The 19,863-nt window shown below is 37.6% G+C and overlaps 1 protein-coding gene across 3 annotated transcripts in view; it reads left to right on the top strand.

Annotated features, from left to right (window-relative positions):
- The window catches only part of Adgrg6 (adhesion G protein-coupled receptor G6), a 135,819-nt gene that overhangs the window by 9,270 nt on the left and 106,686 nt on the right, over nt 1-19,863 (top strand). For all 3 annotated transcript variants that reach the window (XM_050122232.1, XM_050122231.1, XM_050122233.1), the window contains exon 2: nt 487-587. In XM_050122232.1, the coding sequence (XP_049978189.1) occupies nt 487-587 (101 nt within the window). The remainder of the gene's footprint in view (nt 1-486; nt 588-19,863) is intronic.

Raw genomic sequence — 19,863 nt, 5'->3', positions numbered from 1 at the left:
TGTGTGCAGATGCCTGGGGAAGCCAGAGGTCAGCATCCTGTGTCCTTCCTCACTATTCACCTTAATTTTTTTTGGATCTGTAACTGACCTTGAAGCTCCCTCAGTGGGCCAGTCCTTCAGGTCAATGTCCTTCTGTCTCTATGTCTTCAGCACTGAAGTTACAGGCACTGGTTGACTCTTTTTTTTTTTTTTTAAATGAGTGGTGGAGATCTGAACTCAGTTCTCTAGGCTTGCCTAGGAAGCACTTTACTAACTCCCCTGCCCCTGGATGTCTTTCTCTTTTGCTTGAAGGGGATGATTTGGTCTTCACTGTCATTCAAGTCTCTTCGGAGGACATGGCCAAGAACAATTTGCTTCCCATTCCTGGGGCTCTGGGTTCTATCTCTTATATATTAAGTTCCTGATTAGAAAACAAGACTAAAAAGTTCTGCCTGCTGGTAACTGAAGGGTATCTGCCCTGACTGTGACTTTTGTCCTTACTTGCAGGATGGTTGATACACAGGGGATAAGGTGCTGCCGTTGGAGGTGGAAGCTGAGGACCCTTCTGCTCCCATTTGCTTTATGGATTATGTGTGTCCCCTGCTCAGGTAAGACTCTAGTCAGAACCGGATTAGCAATGATTTCACTCTCTTTTTTGGAAGGGTGCAGCTTATTGAAATGACCTTAACGTTCATTGTTTCCATTCCCCTCCACCTCATTTCCATGCTTCTGGGCTTTGCTTGGGTCTCTGGTCTCCATCTTATCCCTGTTCTCTGGGAATCCTATCACTGCCATCATTGTTTTTGTTTCTTGATGAGTATATTTTTTTTTAAAAAAAAAAAAATCTTAGCTGTTTATTTAGCCCACAGTGAGTGACGAGTTAACCACATAATGGACAGGGAGAAAACACTGGCTGTTTCTTCTGTTGAATAAATATACTGCACTTGTTTCCCCTTCCAAGTTTTCATATCGTCATTTAAGAAAAATGCAAACTTTGCCATTTTTACCAATCCTGAGTTGATTAACTGCTTTCAATATGGACTTTGTAAGTTTCGATGAGGGAATTTGTCATGATGCTTTTTAGCTCACAGTTTATTTAGGCTATTTATTTATTTATTTATCTGATATGGAAAAAATGATTTTATTTGCAGTTTTTAAAAATAATTAAAACGTTTATTTTCTTATAATTGAAGTTTTTAATTAACCTTTGAAATAGGATTCTCTGGTTGTTGAAAATAATTTTCTACAAATCGTTGTATTAGTAAACCACCTAGACTATGCCATGTGACTAATGTTTTAAAGGAAAATCATGTTATTGGGTTTACTGTTATAAATGATATATTTAAGGCACCTTTGAAGTAGATTATTCACCAAAATTGCTTACTAATGAACCAACACCCTCAACTTCTCAGTATATAAAGGCTGTTTTCCAAGTAACCATGTGTTTTTAAGCCTTTTCATCTACTTGCTTGGAAAATCCCTGGCATTTTCTTTTTAAATTTTCAAAACAGAACTGATTTTTGGGTGAATTCTTGTGTGTGTTCGCTAGAATATCTGTGTAAAGTCAGTCTTTCTCTTCCTTAGTCATTGCCAAAAGAAAGCACATTTAAAGGGATCTGAAAGTAAGACAGAGATGGAATTTCTGTGATGTATAGTGCTGAACTATTTCTTAACCTTCAAAGTGGTTTTTCAAGAACCAGTTGGATGATGTAAGATAAATTATGAGGTGAAAATTAGTTGAGGTCTGTTTACTTTCGTTTCTGTGAGGTCATGCGTTTGTAAACTTTCAACATTTCTGCAAACCAGCGTACCTCAAATTGGGCTTTTGTATTTTACATGTCATAGTTTTGACTGATGTATACACATTCCTGAAGCTTGGCCTCTTGAATAAGTAAAAGGAAACATATACTTTGAAGTAAATTGAAATAAGTCATCCAGGCTGGCTGGGCTGGGATGAGAAAAGCCTAGAGGGTACAGGCTGTTTGGAGGCACCCACATCTGAGACAAGCAATCTGAAGTTCTTCTATGACTGCAAGTATCTATTCTTTTATCAAGTATCTCTGTTGACTTGCTCCCAGAGTGCATGAAATACGGTTTCTTTGCATGGAGGGTTTTGTGCTTGCTTTTCTCTACCCTTCACACACAAATGTCTGAACTCCCCACAGGCTTTAGAGGTTATTAGAGACATTTGGATATAAAATTCCTGCCTTTTGTACTAACTCAGCAGTGGTGTGCCTTAAAACGATTCAGATTACAACTTTAGAGAAACTTAGTTTTCAATCTTGCCATTCGCAGAAGTCAGTTTCACACTGTATTTGCAGAGAACATTTAGTGCTTACCTCTAATGTTCCCTATGTGCACATTCCAGTCTTCCCTGCCTTTGCTTATGACTAGATCATCTCAGGTGCAGGGCTGTTTATAACGGCAGCTTGATGCTAATGTTTCCTAAATCCTCATCTTCAGTCCTTAATCCTAGACCCACTTGTGTGGTTGCTGATGGCTTCTCCTTAGATTCAGAATACCTCTCAGATTTCACATAGATGATTTCCAGTCCCCCCACAAAGTTCCATGTCTATTTCCTTGTCAGCCTCTACAATATACCACACTACCCTAAGTTTTCTCAACGCTCTGTTTCTTAGACACACATCTATTCTTTGACTTCATCTTCTTTCCTCAGTCCCCATGTTCTCTCTAAGAATATACCTGCTTCTTTTTATGCTATTGTCTGTGTAAATGTTCCTCTTCCACAGTGGTTCTCAACCTTCCTTGATGTGGGGTTCCCCTCTGTATGCTGTGAATATCATTTGTTAATAAAGAAGCTGTCTTGGGCCTGCACAGGCGGAATACAGAGAGCTGGGCCTTGGGGAGGGTAACTAAACAGAAGCTGGGAGAAAGAAGGCAGAGCCGAGGAGATGCCATGTAGCAGCCACCAGGGGCAGAAGAGCTGGAACCTTACTGGTAAGCCACAGCCATGTGGCAATATATAGTTTAATCAAAATGGGTTAAATTAATATGTAAGAGCTAGCCAATAAAATAGCTAGAGCTAATAGGCTGAGCAGTGATTTAATTAATAAAATTTCTGTGCAGTTATTTTGAGTCTGGGCAGCCAGGAACTAACAAGCAGGCTCCTACAATACTTCCTCATGCTCCAAACTTTTAATGTAGTTCCTCATGTTGTGGTTACCCCCAAACCATAAAATTTCATTGCTACTTTATAGCTGTAATTTTACTACTGTTAGGAACTGTAATGTAAATATCTGTATTTTTCAATGGGCTTAGGTGATCTTTATAAAAGGGTCATTGGACCCACCAATGGGTTTGTGGTCCACAGGATGGGAGCCACTGCTCTATCAGATGATACCTTCCCAACTCAAAATTCAGAGGCTCCCCATTCTCATTCTTCTCTATTACATCTTAATAATAATATATTCCTATTGGAATCTTTTCATTGCAAATGTTTCTCTGGTTTGATTGTAATAGTGGGGGTGGATGATTGACAGATCTTTTTAGACTGTTAAAAGTGATAATTTAGATGATTAATGTTAAACTCTTATAGTTTATTTCTAGTGACATCTACACTATATAACAGAAAGGCGATGTCAAGAGTCCTAGTAGGTAGGTTAGTGATGTGTTTTCATGGAAAAAGTAATTATTGAAAGTAATATATGAAAAGCAACTCATTCTCTCTTGACTAGTGATGAATGAAACTTTGATAAGAAATGCGACATAACTGGTAGCACATAAATGAAAATTCAAACAACAAATGAATTGTTTACATACTAGCTTACTAACATTTAAAATATTTGACAATATCCAGCAAAATTGAAGGTGTTGAGAAAACAACATCATTAGTACCTTTCCATAAAAGTGACTGAAAAATATGTTATAAAACTAGAGAAGGTATATGCTATCTTTGGATGCCACTTCTACATGTAGATGTTTGTCCTATAAAAAAATAAGAATCATGTGTGAATATATGTGTTAGTGTGCTAATGTAATAACATACAATTGGAAAATGCTAATTGTTCATCAGCAAGGTAATGGTTATATGAATTACTTTAACATTCATACAATGAAATACTGCATAGCTCTTTAAAACAATGAGGCAAAACTGTGCATATTTGCTTACTATGATGGCTTGTCTAAGATAATAATGGGTAATTAGAAATTAGATTATAGAGGAATATGAAATTATCCCACATTCTAATGGGTCCTATTATAGAATTGAAGCATTTTATATCTGTATGCTTGTATGACTTCATAAACATAATCAAACATGAAGCAAAGTACACCAAGTTTTCAAAATGAGCACTCTCTTGGGGAAGGGAAAAGACAGTGATAATTTATATACTTGTGCATTAAAAGATACTTAAGCCTTTTTTGTATGTGGTAGGAGAAAGGCATATAGGAAGCAAAGGCTACCTTGTGAGAATCTGCCCTCTCCTTCCACTGTGTGGGTCTTGGGGGTAGAATGCATGTTACTAGGCTTGACCAAGTGCCTTTACTCCGGAAAGCATCTCACTGTCTCAGATTTGACTTTACAGTGAGCTTGCATAATTATTCAATTTGAATAAAACATAATGAATTTTGGTTGTTTTACATTTTTTAAAGAGCCACACAAAAACGGTTCAGAGTGACTGCTTCAGACCGTGACTAATCTCCCGAGTTACTTAACTGTTACTCTTTCTTCACTTGAAGATTCTTAGAAATGCTCCAGATAATGACTTCTCTTTATGCATGACGCTCTATGACTCTAAAGATAAATAATGATACAAGAACAGGCAGAAATTATGGCTTCAAGTAGAATACGGAACAAACAGCCATAAGCCAATGAATTCCAAAGCAACCAAAAGCCAGTTTCCACACAGATAGACTTAGTCATGAGCACTGAGGAAGGCCCCACCCTCCTCCCCTGAAAATCAGTGGCATCAGCAGGTTGGTGTCTGACACCCAAGAAACCTCATCTACAGAAAGGAGAAGTAATTATGAAAGTAAATTCGGCCCCAAATTCTGGGTACTTTCTGTCCAAGTGTGAAACATAGTTCTATCAGGCAGATGATCAGACAAATGGCAAAATGAGTGCTTTCTGTTATTGCTTGAGTGTTAACGTTTTCATGATCACAGAATGAGCGAGTGCAATCTAGTATCTATTGCAGTGAAGTCTGCATTTATAGGAAACTGATACTGTACATATTTTAAGATTTGATCCAAAATGTCCAGAGAAATAATCTTTATGAATCTGTAAAAATCTAAGCCATTTTAGTCTTAACGTATACGTAGAGTGACAAAATGCTTTTGCAGGCACTGATACGTATGTTGAAGTGCACACATGTTTCAGCAAGGTGCTCTGATTTTCTCTTAGACCAAAGCACTAAAAGGACCATTTTCCCATGCCAGACCTTAGGTGAAAAGAGCCAGTGTGATTGGACAAATAAAGCCTAGAAAGTGGAATCTGATGAAATCAAAAAGGAAACCCTACAGAAAAGATTGCAAAGTCAGTTACTTCAAAATGCAATGGGTGTGACTTATTTCTTACCGTGGTGTCAGTTCCAAGTGAATAACCAGTATTATGGAGTCTCCAATGAGATCAACACCACATAGATGGTGTGATGCAGAAAGGAATATAGACATAGAATCCCCCCTTCCCTGCTCAGGCCAGGCCTGCCTCATTACAGGTGTCATCCTTTAGAAAGAATTCATACCCAGAACTATCTGGACTAGAGAAGTCAGGGCATGGGTGTATTGTCAGACATTTAAGAAATATTTCAGGGCTTTCTCTCTGCCTATAGTAAGCTCTGAGCCATATCTTGTGTGTGGCAGGGGTTGCATATGCAACTGTGGATGCCTTTCTTATAATGAAAAAATTGTGTGTGTGTGTGTGTCAGTACTGATTTATTTTTAAGCAAAAAGCTTATTGACTTAAAAGAAAATGAAGCATGAGGGGTGGCTTGTGGTCAAGTGTTTGCTGCAAGGGCAGGAAGACTTGAGTTTGGATTCCCAGCACTCAGGGAAAACCTGAATATGGAGGTGCCTGTTCATAATCCCAGTGCTGAGAAGGCAGACAGAGGATGATTCCCTGGAGTCTTCTGGTTACTCAGTCTATCCACACTGGTGAGCTCAGGGTTTAGTGGGTGACACTTTGTCAAAAAGTAAGATGGACAATAATTGAGTAAGGCACTAGACATCAACCTCTGGCTTCTACCATGTGTGCACATGCTTGCGCGCGCGCACACACACACACACACACACACACACACCAAAATGATGCTCTGGAATAGTAAAGTTGATAGGAATAAAAAGGTGGTCTAGATATTGAAAAGTGGTCCTTTGGAATGTTTCTGGTGGTTAGGCTATAGGAGAAAAGGAGTCACTTGGAAGACATCTATCCTTAAGAGCAAATCTCAACCCAAACAGATGCTGCTGCAAGTCACATACAACTCTCTTAACAATTGGTTACCAAGAAAATAAAACAAATTGTCAATCTTATTCCCTATTATCACTTGGCACAGGATGGAAACTCCCATTGGGAGGAGCCAGTGCTAGAAGTCTTGAGCACGGCTTTGGCTCTCTCACCAGCTATGAAGAGTGTGAGTTAGGCAGATGGTGTTTTATGTATGAAGATAGATAATTGTTTTACTTCAGAACTTTCTCGAATGTGCCATTTTGTTCCATTTTACTGTATCATTTTGTAAGGTGAATTAGTTCTAGAGATGGACAGACAGGTAACTTTCTTGCACAAAATATACTTGACAAACACTGGACTTTGCTTTTGACACTGTCCTCATTGAAGGCTGTAATACCATGGCTCTCAGGAAGTAAAGAATGTGGAAAAGAGTAAATGGAAAGGAACCACATGGAGAGAAAACACAGTCCAGGTTTAAAAAGCAAATACAGCTTAACGGAAGAACGTTGGTGGTTAAGTGAGAAAATATACTCAACCCACACGGTGGGTGATGAAGTCACATCCATACCCGTTGCCCCTGTTGAACTATAGCAGTTCAATGCCTGGAAAGAAAACAAGGCTTTTGCTTGCTCCGTGGGTTTTCCTGTCATCAGCTCAGGCTAGCTTTAACTTTCTTCTAAGGCACACACTCCAGGAGCAATAAACTAGCACAAAAGGAGCTACGTAATGTAGTGACTTTGTGGTTGAAGCTAATTTTCTTGCTTAAAAAAAAAATCAAAAGAACTCTATAAAGATATTTTCAATCATTTCTAGGATTTTTTTCTTTTCCTTTCTTTTTTCTTTTTTCTTTTTTTTCTTTTTCTTTTTTGGTTTTTTCGAGAGAGGGTTTCTCTATGGTTTTGGAGCCTGTCCTGGAACTAGCTCTTGTAGATCAGGCTGGTCTCGAACTCACAGAAATCCGCTTGCCTCTGCCTCCCGAGTGCTGGGATTAAAGGCGTGCGCCACCACCGCCCGGCATAGGATTTTTTTCTTAAGAAGATGGTTCAATTTAATATTTACATAATATTTACATCAAAATATCTTTATTTGAAGTCATTTCCAAATCAATTTCACCCAAACTTGTGGTTTAGAAATAATCTGTTTTAAAAATAATAAATTTTTTTCTACAAAAATGAAACTGCTGTGAATCTATAATAGTGCACCCTCGAACATGTTCTACTTCAAGACTCATGCCCCTAGTTTAGAAAAACAGAGGGCATTTGTTCTAGAAGCTAAGGAAGAGCAAGAGTCAGCCATTTAAATAACCAGGCACTTTCCATTAACTAGACGTTATTCTTGGTTTGAAACATGGCAAAGAATAGATAAAGGCTCATAATATATGCAACTCCCCTTTTAGAAGATCTTTTTCCTGACTAGAACTTTTAAGTCTACCATTTATCTAAAACACAGACCCAGAAAAGGGAAAGTACTTCAAACAGGAATCTACATCATCCCCCACTTTTGTGTGCATCTTCAGTTTCTTCTGTCCTTTCCTTTTATTTGCTTATCTCTTAACTGTATGCCCATAAATTGTGTATATCATGCACCATTGATGCTGGCCTCTGCTGAGGATGAGTAATGGGTTTGATGAATTGGAGCCTTACTACACAAAAGTAAAGATGGAAAATGAGGTTTCTCTGGTCAAGGGAGTACCACTGGCTAGGCCTTTAGAGACAATGTACCCTTGTGTTATACCTCCATTCCCTTGAATTCTCCTAGTCAGGTTATGTATGATCTCTGGCTGGCTGTACAGAAGTTTTAGCTTGCTATTCAGACTCCAAATCTCATCATTTCTTGACAATAGTGACTTGAAAATCTATTGGTTGGGAGAAGGTCATGACCACAAAATTTCTGTTTCAGTATCAGTAAAGTCTTAACATTTGAACCAAAACTAGGTCATGGGATTTTTATCTAGAGGGCTCTTTGATTTTCATTTTTATAAGACCTGACAACACAGCTGGTGGGTGGGTAGTTAGATGCTCATTCCTTCTCATTTCCTGACATGTAATAAATACTGGCATGTTAGAGAGGCCCCCTTCTTCTGGAGCTAGGTCTGAAGAAATGATGCTTTGGAGGTTAAGTCATTCCTTCTATTCTAAGCTGGTGTTCATATGCAGATGTAACACTATGCAGATGCTTCCACCGCTGGGGATGTGTCCTGTAAACCTGCTCAAAAGGAACTGAGTTGCTTTCTAAGCTGCTATATTGAGATTTTTGGATTTCTCCTAGCAAGACAAAACTTGGTTTGTCTAAAAGTTAGGTGTACTATATCAGAGTCTCCTCCTTCCCTCATTCTTATTCAAGTTTTAGAGGTAATATTGATATTCATAAACTTTAAAATCTAGGGACTGTGTCAAAATACCATCATGCTTTAGATTACCTTCCTATCCTTCCTCCTTTCTTATCTCCCTTCTTTTTTCTTTACAAGACTCTTTTCTTAGCTCTACAGAGCTAAGTCATAACCTTTTTAGTGAGACTGACAGGAGATATAATAGCAGGATGTAGGCTGACATTAGATTTACTAAAATTGTAAATATGACATCAATTGATGACAGTAAACATCTCAGAAAAGTTTTCAGAGGGGGGGGGTAATATGAAATGGCCTTCCAGTAAGGGCTGTGGATGAAACATGTAAAAATTGTATGCCTTCATTATTGAGCATTCTAACGGATTTTTTTTTCAATTAAAATGACTGACTGACTGATGACTGACTAAAACTGATGCCCTGAGAGTGTACTGTATCCACCAAGTGTCACCTTCACTGATAACTGAAAGTACGAATCACAGGAATGGGTGTGACAGTGGAAAAGGGTGCATCCAGACGGGGGAATGGGCTGGTGCAAATGTAGATGCCTTGAAAAGGGTTTTCTAAAAACAGAAGGAAGAGCCGCAAAAATAAGACTTTGTAGGTAAGCATAACTAATGATGTTGAGGAGAAAAATGGCCTTCAAGGAATAAATGTTTCAAAGGTAAAACTGTTGGATATTATGTCAGTGTGAACTACATGATCAGGCATCAAGAAGTCTGTTGACGTATTCAAGCTGATGAGAGAGAATAATTGTTTCACAAATCAGTCTCAGGTCTACCTAGATTCCATTGAACTTGAGCAATCACTGACATAGGGTAAAACACGGATTTTGACATGGAAAGATGTAACAACGTCAACTCAAAGACCTTCTCAGTGGACAGGAGCTTCATTCCCTTTGAACTGCATTAATTAATTAATCATTAATTAACATGATTAACGTCTATGAGTTATTCTGCTCCTGGTGCTGACAAAATCAGACAGAGGTGGTTTCATAGTGGTGATATTGAGTAATTTCTGTTTTATTTTATGTCTTCTGGCTAGATATTGCAGATATCACAGGCTCAAAAGTAGACTTCACACCCCATCTTTGTAATACTAGCAGTCTTGAGAACCTAACACAGAATTACTAGGTCTAGGTCAGTTTAGGCCAAAGCATACTCCTGCCTAAATCATTTTTTAGTTTTTAAAAAGATTCCATTTTGGTTTATTTAGTAAATGAATATGTTGTGTAGCTAATTGAAATTCTCCAGTAAGTTGAGAAAGGATTTTGTGAGTTCATTTGCTGTGTTATATTCTGATCTTTTAAAAAATAATTAAAAATATTTTTTGAGGTTGTTATATAATTACATCATTTCCACCTTACCTTTCCTCCATAGTAGCCCTTCTATGTACCAATCCCCTTGCTCTCTTTCAAATTCATAACCTCTTTTTCTTTCATTGTTTATATATATACATACATACATATATATGAATATATTTATAAGAGCCTTCTCAATCTTTTAATTGCGCATATATACAGTTTCAAAGATGACCATTTGGTATTTGATAACCAATTGGCATGCTCTACTCTGGGGAAGACTATTTCTCCAGCTCCCAGCACCCCTTAGTTGATTTTAATACTTTGTGTAGGGTTGAGGCCTCGTGAGCCTTCCCTCATTCATGTTAGCCTGCCTATTGGTATTCAGGTAATGTTTAGACAGCCAAACAGATGAGGTTTCATGACTCACAACTGGAATACTATTCAGCTGTTAAAACAATAAAGTCATGAAATTTGCAGGCAAATGGATGGAACTAGCAAAGATCATATTGAGTGAGATGACTCAGACCTAGAAAGACATATGTTGTATGTGCTCTCTCATCTGAGGCTCCAAGCTCTAAAGCTTTGGATGTGAGTACATAGACTGGAGTAACTACAGGAACCAGGAAAGGAAACTGGAATCATTGTGGGGCAGGGGGCAAGAGAGAGAGGATCTGAGGGCGAAATGGGGAGGGGCTCTACTTAGGGAGGGGAAGGCTTCATACTGAATAATGGATGGAGGGTTAAACAGCACTAAAGATGTCTGAAAAAGCTGTAAGAAACCCAGCTATTAACTGTCTACCTAAATATACCTATAATGCATGGATGTTGGTGTATGCTCATTTATGTTTTTAAATGAAAAATTCCCATAAGCCATAGCCCATCTAACAACAACAAGCACCATGCCAAAAAAAAAATTAAGTCAATAGTCAGAGTTGTCAAAGAGACTACCAAAGTCTTACAGATGATTGCTTCTTCCCTTGGTTGTCCCCAGAAGTGAAAGGTAAGTCCCTATTGCTGAAGATACCATGAACTTTAGACACAGGGCAAAGAGAGGCCCACAAGCTGGATATTTTGATCTTCCTATAAGCATATATACTAATGTTGTATCACATTTTCAAACACAGTAAATTTCATGATATTATCCTAGCTTTTTGAAAGTGTTTGGAAGTAAGCTGCTAAGGATGACACCACATATGAGTTGTCATCACAAACTGGTTCTAACACCTTCCCACTGAGAAAATTAAAAAGGTTTTAATTATCATATTTAATTTTCACTATTAAAGATCCAAATATCCCTATCCTTATCAACCATGATGGGAAAAAGGTGATATAAAATTATGAATTGTCTTATTTTCAAAACAATAGCCAGTTATAAATAATTGAATAAATAAGAAATGAAACAAGATAGCAATCCATGTTTTTAACGATTCAACAATTTCTTTCTTTTTGTACAGAACTATGTTTTCAATAGTAAATATTAATTTCATAAAAATGTAAAATCAGTGCAAATTTTTGTTCTTTCTTATAATTTGAGGCATATATGAGTAATGCTTGATTTCACATATATGTATACAATGTATATTTATCTTGCTTACCTAAGCAAATTCTAGTAGTTAATATTTTGTGTAAGAAATTTGATTTGAATAGGGATAATCTTGCTTTAAAAGCTTGGAGTATTAATTTATTTTTACAAGATTGGCTAAGGTCAAAAATACCAAAAGTTACTCTTGTTCATGAGGATGTGGGAGGAGTGTAATTTTGATGCTTTGCATGTGCAAATGTGAAACAGTATGATCAAAGGAAAAGAATGGAATTGTTTCTTCTATGTTAAACACACACACACACACTATGGTATCTCTAATTAATTAGCTAAATGAACCAAAAACACTGTTCACAAAAGACAACTTTACAAGGGTTTCATAACACCATATTTCATATTATGTCCCCAAGCTGAAAACTATTCAAATTCCCATCATCTTGTAAATGGATAAACAGATTTTATTATTCTCATAAAATCCAGTGTTACTGAGCACGAGTGAAGTGACCTATGGAGACCCGTGGCCATGTGAGCTGTGAATCTTTCAGACATGTTGAAGAAAGGAAGGGACATAGAGTACAAACCCTGTGATTCCATTCCACGGAGTACAGTGATAAAATCAGGAAATCACAGCCTGTACAGAGCAACCAACTGGAAGGGGACAGTAAGATAGGCTGAGTGGACAGAAAGCTCCAAATGGTGGTAACTGTCTAACAATACAGGAAAATAAATATTATTCTCAAAAAGTATACTTAAATTTGTAATTCCACCATTTTTTATGCATATATATGTTATACATGGTATGTATATACATGTGTGTGCTATATATGTAAGATACACACATATGTGATATATATATATGAATCTTGTACTTCAACTTAAGAAATCTCATTAAGTAGATTGAAAAACATATTTGGAATTGGTTTAGTATATAGGAATTCCATTATCCTAAGAATCTAAGAATTATCTGTAATTTATTGGCTCAAACAGTTTCTAAAATACCGGGTTTTTTTCTCCTGTTTTTTTGAAACAGGGTTTCTGTCTAGCTTTGGAGCCTGTTCTGGAACTAGCTCTGTAGACCAGGCTGGCCTTGAACTCACAGAGATCCACCTGCTTCTGCCTCCCGAGTGCTGGGATTAAAGGCACGCATCACCACCACTAGGTTAAAACACTGTTTCTTTGCTGTTTGACAGAGCATATGCAGCATTACTGTGTTTGTGTTGGTGAGGTTCATCCACATATCCATTGAAAATGAATAGTTATCGGGGTAGGGACCAGCAATGCTTGCAAAGGCTAGTGACTCTCAGTGGAAGTCCAATTGGCCACATCATTCTGTTTGGAGTCCCCTTCCTTCATAGTTTCCTTTTTTGATTTACCAAGACAATTTAATAATCAGCATACTTCTTGTATTAGTTATCCTTTCATATTCATATAGTAGATTTTGCCTTTTAGTTGGCCTAAAGTGAGGCTGAGAGGTATTTTCCGTTTGTCAAGTTAATTAAAATCAAAGATTAAAAGGGAGTGGCCCAGGAACACTCCCTCTGCTTATTATTGTATATTTTTTATCTTACTTTTGACCTTTTTTTTCCTGTAGTAAGTAGCTTTTCACTTGTTTCCTATAAGTCATTAATCTTTATTTTTGAAAAACCATGATCTTTGCAAAACCTCCACAAATGCCATTGTAAAATAAAATAATTACTCAACAAATATAAGGCATGGACCAGAACATAAATTCCAGTCAAACACTTGAGATTTCTGCGTCTAGAGTGGACTCAGCACCTGGTGAGTGGTTACTGAGGGGTTGTTTGTTCTTCCGTGGTTACTGGCTAGAGCCATGACTTGTTAAGTAGAGAGTTGAAAGGATCAATCAAGATGGTCTACTTTCTGAAGAACACCTGCTATGCACATCTCATTGCTAAAGGTCATTATTTTCATTATGACGAGTGTAATGAAAATGGAGCTATTGATGGAAGCCAAATAATGGGACTTAGATCATCAGCTCTTAATATCTATGTTCCAAATGATCCACAGATTGTTAAAAAAAAAAAAAAAAAGACCAAGAAAAGACTGGAAAGGCATTGCGTGAATGGTATTTTTGAAAGATGGAGCTCAACTTTTATATATTATAGTTTGCTCATATTTATGAGTTTCATAATGCTTAAAAGTAAGCTTATTCAGTCGATATCTTGCTATTAGGATCTGTGGCAATAACTTAGTTTCATTGAGTATCCACTGAGCAGGAAAATGATCCTCATAGAACTGTATGTATGTTATGAGGTATGAACGACACAGTGGTACCTTCGAACCTAATCTATGTGATGAGAGAACAGGAAAATTGATGTGTCTTTCGTGTTTCAAAACCACAGCTATTTATTTGTACTTTAACAGCATCTTGACAGAAAACTGGAGAAGATAGGGTGCTGAGCCCATGGACTTATTTTCTCTCAAGAATCAGTTTTATTTGTTTTTCCTACCACTAAAAACAGTAAAAATGTCTTTTTTTTATTTTTATTGTTGCTCATGATATAAGGGAAAAGACAATACTAATTACTTAACTATGGCTGAAACCAGAAGTGTTTGAACCTAAAATGCAAGCTTGCATTCAATTTCCAGCTATTTGTAGAACCAGGTCATTTTTTGCTGTGGATAGATAGACCTCAGGGCTTCCTGTTGTTGTCACAGAATTACTTATTTCTTTACTGTCATATTTCATGGCTTATATTTACACAATAGGTTTTGTTTCCATAATATGAAATACAACTAGTAAAAGTTTGAAAACAGGTAAAATCTATCAACCACACAATCCATATTCAGTACATTTTATAGAGAAAGGCGCGAGAAGATGTCAATCAATCACCTGTTCATGGTTAGGAGTTACTGGAATAGCAATCTAAGCTCTTCAAATTAAACTTCCTCCTAACCTCGCAAGTCATTCATACCAAAGTCATTTTCTTTTCACACAGAATCAACATTTCAAAGATTATCTCTGACACCTTCTTGGCAGCAACTGTGTGAAATCTAGCCTGCTGATGTGGTGGCTAACAACTTTTGTTTATCTTCTTTGTTTTTGTTATTTTTTTTTTAATGAACTTCATTGTAGTGCAGGCCCTTGGTGCTGCCTGCCTTGCCTTTCATGAAGACAGAGACTGATGGCACTGGCAATCTAGCAAGAAACCACTTTCATACAATGATTTCTTAAAGTGTGATTTGCCTGGGAATATTGACATTTTTAATTTCTGAATTAAGGAAAGCCCTTCCTGACTAGCGCTCGAGGTACTTTTCTGTCATGGCTTATCAAGTAATATTTTCAAAAGCATTTTTTATTGCTTATATATAATGTAGGGCATGAAGGAATTGGGAAATGTTTTTCCCTTTGACATTCCATATGAATTCCTGTTTTCATACTATGTTTTTCACTCTTTTCTGCTTTTCTTGTAACCTCATAAAATCCTTCTTTAAGACTTTTTTCAAATACATCCTTAGCAGATGATATGTAAAACAAGGCTAGACATGTAAGTAGAGGCTTTCTTCTTAATCTCTACCCAGCAGCCCATGCTATAGCATTTTAAAATTAGAAAAAGAGAAGTAAAGTATTTTTACAAATTTCTATTCCCCTCCATATCACCTTTGGAATGTCATGTAATTTTGCACTTTTGAGTGTTTGTTGACATATTCTAATTATTAATATATTTCTATTTTCTATTTTTGTTACTGGGTCTAAATGTACAGGGTGTGTCTTTATTTTTATGTTCTTCATAAAACAAAGAGAGTCCATCTTCTGTGTGAAGAGTGAATGAAAACACAGGAGGGAAATGAAGGGAGGCATTTGTAAGTAGGGCTAGCCCTCCTGTCCATAGACTTGTGAGCAAACACAGCAAGATCTAACCTGCATTTTGGTTATACTGGGAGCAGAATTACTTGATTTATTCAGCAGGCTGTGAATTTTCGAGACTTATCACAATAAGTGATAATTAGTATTTCACTCATTTTGTCTGTTTATCTATGCATTTGTCCTTTATTATCCAGATGGGATTGTTTTTTGAGTCCCAGTGGGTATCAATCTGTAGATGCTCCACTCTGATATATAAAATGATATAGTACTTGCACAGAAATTAAAACCTCCCCACATCCGTTAGAGCATATCTAGGTTACTTATGATACTTAATTGTGATGTTATTGCTATGCAAGTAGTTATGGCATATTGTTTAGGGAGTAATGACCAGAGCAAAGTCTGTACAATTTTGTTTCTTGAATATTTTTGCTCTGTGATTACTAAGGGACAGCTACACCTAAAATCTATTAACCTTAAGAAAAATTTCTCAAGCAGTTGATCATATCAGAATGCTGGAGTTGGAGACAACATGTCTAAAAATGGTCATGAAGCTCACTTCCTGTATTTTCCTGACTGAGCCATCCCCGAGGCACTATGTCCTTTGCCCCTAGCTCTAAGGCACCTCTCTCCCCTATGCCTAGGAGGTCAGAGGTACTGGGACCATTACCCAGCCCTACCTTTCACCTCCCAAGAGGCTGAATGTTTAGCAGAATCTTGAGTTGAACCTCCATGAGAGTAATACAGAGTTGGGACTTACGACTGTTATTAATTTTTTAACTATGTTATGAGTTGGCCTAGGGTTATAACTAAATTTTATAGTATCTCCTTGGGGAAAATGATTTTAAAATCCAAATAACAAACTTGAACCAGATTTTTTGAAACGTGATGAATTAATATATGTTAGCTGAGTTTTAAACTTATCAAAGACCAGCTATATGAAAACTCCTTGCCCCATTCTTTAAATTAAGACTAAAATATCCTTTTCTTTATTTATGTCATCATTTAGGCACACTATATGTTAAACTTTCAATTTTTATTTATTAGACTCTACCCACTTAAGCACTTTTAGATTTGAAATATCACTTATCTATCTTCTAATTAATTAACTTTTTAGTTTTATAGCTATAACTTCATAGACTATTCATATAGGAAGATGTTATTATATCTTTTGATTAGTTACTGGAAGGTATGCATAAAAATAATAAAACCAAGGCTTTATATATGAATGGTGTTCATAATACTTTAATACTGAGAACTACAGAAAAACAAAGTGACAGCTAAATTCCACTAATACAGAAAAAATTTATGGGGAAAATAACTACAAGTGTTACTGGGTGAGTTTGTGTGTTAACTTGATACAAGCTGGAGTCCTCAGAGAGGAAGGAGCCTCATTTGAAGAAATGTCTCCATGAGATCCAACTGTAAGGCATTTTCTCAATTAGCAATCTATGCAGCCATCCCTGGGCTGGTAGTACTGAATTCTAGAAGAAAGCAGGCTGAGTAAGTCATTTAAAGCAAGTCAGTAAGCAGTTCCCCTCCATGGTCTCTGCCTCAGCTCCTGCCTCCCCTATTTGAGTTCCTGTCCTGACTTCCTTCAGTGATGAACCGTACTGTGGAAGTGCAAGCCAAATAACCCCCTGCCCCGCAACTTGCTTTTTTTTGTTTCATCACAGCAGTAGAACAACTGTAAGGTAAAACCTTATCTAAGACAAACTGTAAGGTAGAAACACACAGGTTTGCAATAAGATATCAATACTAAGTATTGGGTATGTCATGTTTGCAAAACAGACATGTATCTAGGTGAAGGAAATGTGAAATTCAGACATTAAAATAGAAACAAGGGGACTAACAATACTGGCTCTATTAATTTTTCAAAACGTACTATTAAAACAACTCTACTCAAGTTTTCTACAAGTTCCTTCTGGAACACTGTTATGGGACAGTTTGTGCAGGAGAGGAGAGACTAAAGGTGAAAACCCTGCACCATCATTAACAGTGTGAGAGAAGGTGTTTGGCAGAGGAAGAGTGGAAGCCCATCATCACCTGGGCTTCATGTGGAGAACAGAACACAAGGGAGAACAACCCACGATGTGCAAACAGGCCAGAGGAGTATGCTCTGCAACTGTCATGCTAAGGCTCAGCTGCTTCATGGAGCTGTCCCCTCTTGTCCTTGCAAATGGTTCCTCTCCTTAACTATTTCCATGGCCCTCCACACATTGTCACCCATTCTTTGCCCTTGATCTCCTGCAACCCACCCTGTCCTTTAGCTCAACTGGTGAACTGGGTGTTTTTGATTCTAACTCAAAAAGCCATGAGTTTCTCTCTCACGCTGCCGGGTTTTTACAGCCTTACAGGCCCCATTGTCTCTCAAATGCCAATAAAATAGTCATCTTGCTTCTTTCTGAACCACTCTTAAATTCCATTGTTAAGAATAATAAGAGCCCACAAATGGGAACCCCAATACCCAGCAACAAGGATGAACTAAACCCATATTATTTTCCTCTGCATCCTGCCTAGTAAGAAACTGTTCTTACCCAGTGACTCCTAGTAGTGGTGTTTCCCTTTCTCATCTTTGTTGCAAGTCGTAAATTTTCAAGGCCGCGTAGAGAAACAGATGGGCACTAAAACACAGTTCGAATTTTAGAAAGACAATCGCCATATCTCATGGTGCCTCATTATTTACAGTATCATAGTTTCTGAGGCTTGGGACTGTTTTTTGCCTTTGAATACGGTTCAAGATGGGTGTCACACTGAAAGCGCCTGCTCCCTCTGCACACAGAACAAAGTTGTTTTGTTCCTCTGTGCCCCCTGACTGTTCACTGAGCTCTTAAATTAATGGTGCAAGAACAAACTCATTCTATGAGACTGAGGTCATCTGTTATCAGAACTGTTATTAGGTGGAGACAGACCTCATGTCTGAAGTGATCACATCTGCAGAGGGGGCCATACAGTGGAGCTGGGGAGCAGAGGGCTCAGTGTGTGTGCAGAGATGCAAGGAAGGGTGGCTCCGCTGGCTGGGGACCCTTTGTGAACTTCTGCGTTTGCCTGTGTATTCGCATACTCTTGACGTGTAAGGATTTTCACGTCAAGAATCTTCCAAAGACAAATTGACATAGATCATTCTTTCAGAGACTGATAACATCCAGAAAAATCCTACTCCATCATTTAGTGATTCAGTACCAAATCCTGAGTATTGTGAAAGTATTACTTCTCAGCTTGGTCTGATTATGAAAAGCAAGGATCCTGTCTTTAATATTTTCAGGGGGTTATTAGCTTTGTTGCTCACAGCTGTAATGCATCTGTCAGTGGGATGGTTACGATTTTTCTCAAAATACTTTATTGTTAAAGCCTCATAAAAATAAAAGACAAAGCCAATGGCACATGATTTCATGACAGAGAGAAACGAAAAAGGGGAATTCTCTAAAATAATGTTTTGGGCTCTAGAAGGAACTAGAAATATGACAGCAGAAATGGTTTTGTGAACAAAAAAAAAATCCCCAGATTCAAATTTAGCGAAAGGAGATGACTTCCCACAGTAGGGAGTGCTGTTTCTGTCTGAAAACCAGGTTTCACTTATTGCTGACAATGTGTTAAACGTCTGCAGCTGAGTTCTGTTTCTCAGTTCAGCTTGAATGTAAATTATTAGACACTTAAAGGGAAGTTCTCTGTAATTGTCATGAATGCAGACTCCTTTATATCCTCTCCCTGGTTTTCTCTGCAGAGGATTAAATAACCCTGAATTCAAAAGTCTGTTTTCTGTAAAAGGTTAAGTTTTGATGACCAGTTTCTCACTGTCCCTTCCATTTCTTCCTCTGACTATTCAGGGAATATTTGAGTTTAAAAACCTCATGGTAATGATCACTAAATAAAACTAATAGAGAACTTAACTATCTTCAACCTGTATTTTAAGGTTGAATCAAATGTGATCAGTGCTATCAATGCTACTTTGTCTTGCATATTATTTTTCAGTGTGTAAGATCAGGTTCCAAACACCCACCACATAGAGAAGGGAATTAATTCTCTCTCCTCTCTCTCCTCTCTCTCCTCTCTCTCTCTCTCTCTCTCTCTCTCTCTCTCTCTCTCTCTCTCTCTCTCTCTTCTTTTCCCTTCCTTCCTTCCTTCCTTCCTTCCTTCCTTCCTTCCTTCCTTCCTTCCTTCCTTCCTTCCTTTCTCCCTTCTTCCCTCTCTCCCTCCCTTCCTCCTTCCCTTCTCTGTTTCGTTTTTTAATAAATGAGGATAGATTGAATTAGGAACAGTTGAGTGACAGACAGCTGTGTGCAGTAAAACCAGAATGCAGCTTTTCTGATTTCTAGACCTGTATCATCATTCTTTCATTTTTTTTAGACACAGCTTCTCAGGGAACCTGCAGCTATCAAGCCAAGGCTGTGAAATACTGCCTGACCTCACGTGATTATTATTTATTCCACTTGGATAACTAAAATGAGGGATGTGGTTTTTAAACTTA

The sequence above is a fragment of the Alexandromys fortis genome, unplaced genomic scaffold (assembly GCF_014885135.2).
Source record: "Alexandromys fortis isolate MF-2015 unplaced genomic scaffold, M_Fortis_MF-2015_v1.1 scaffold_215, whole genome shotgun sequence".
NCBI classification, from domain to species: domain Eukaryota; kingdom Metazoa; phylum Chordata; class Mammalia; order Rodentia; family Cricetidae; genus Alexandromys; species Alexandromys fortis.
This window is presented reverse-complemented; position numbering and strand designations above follow the sequence as displayed.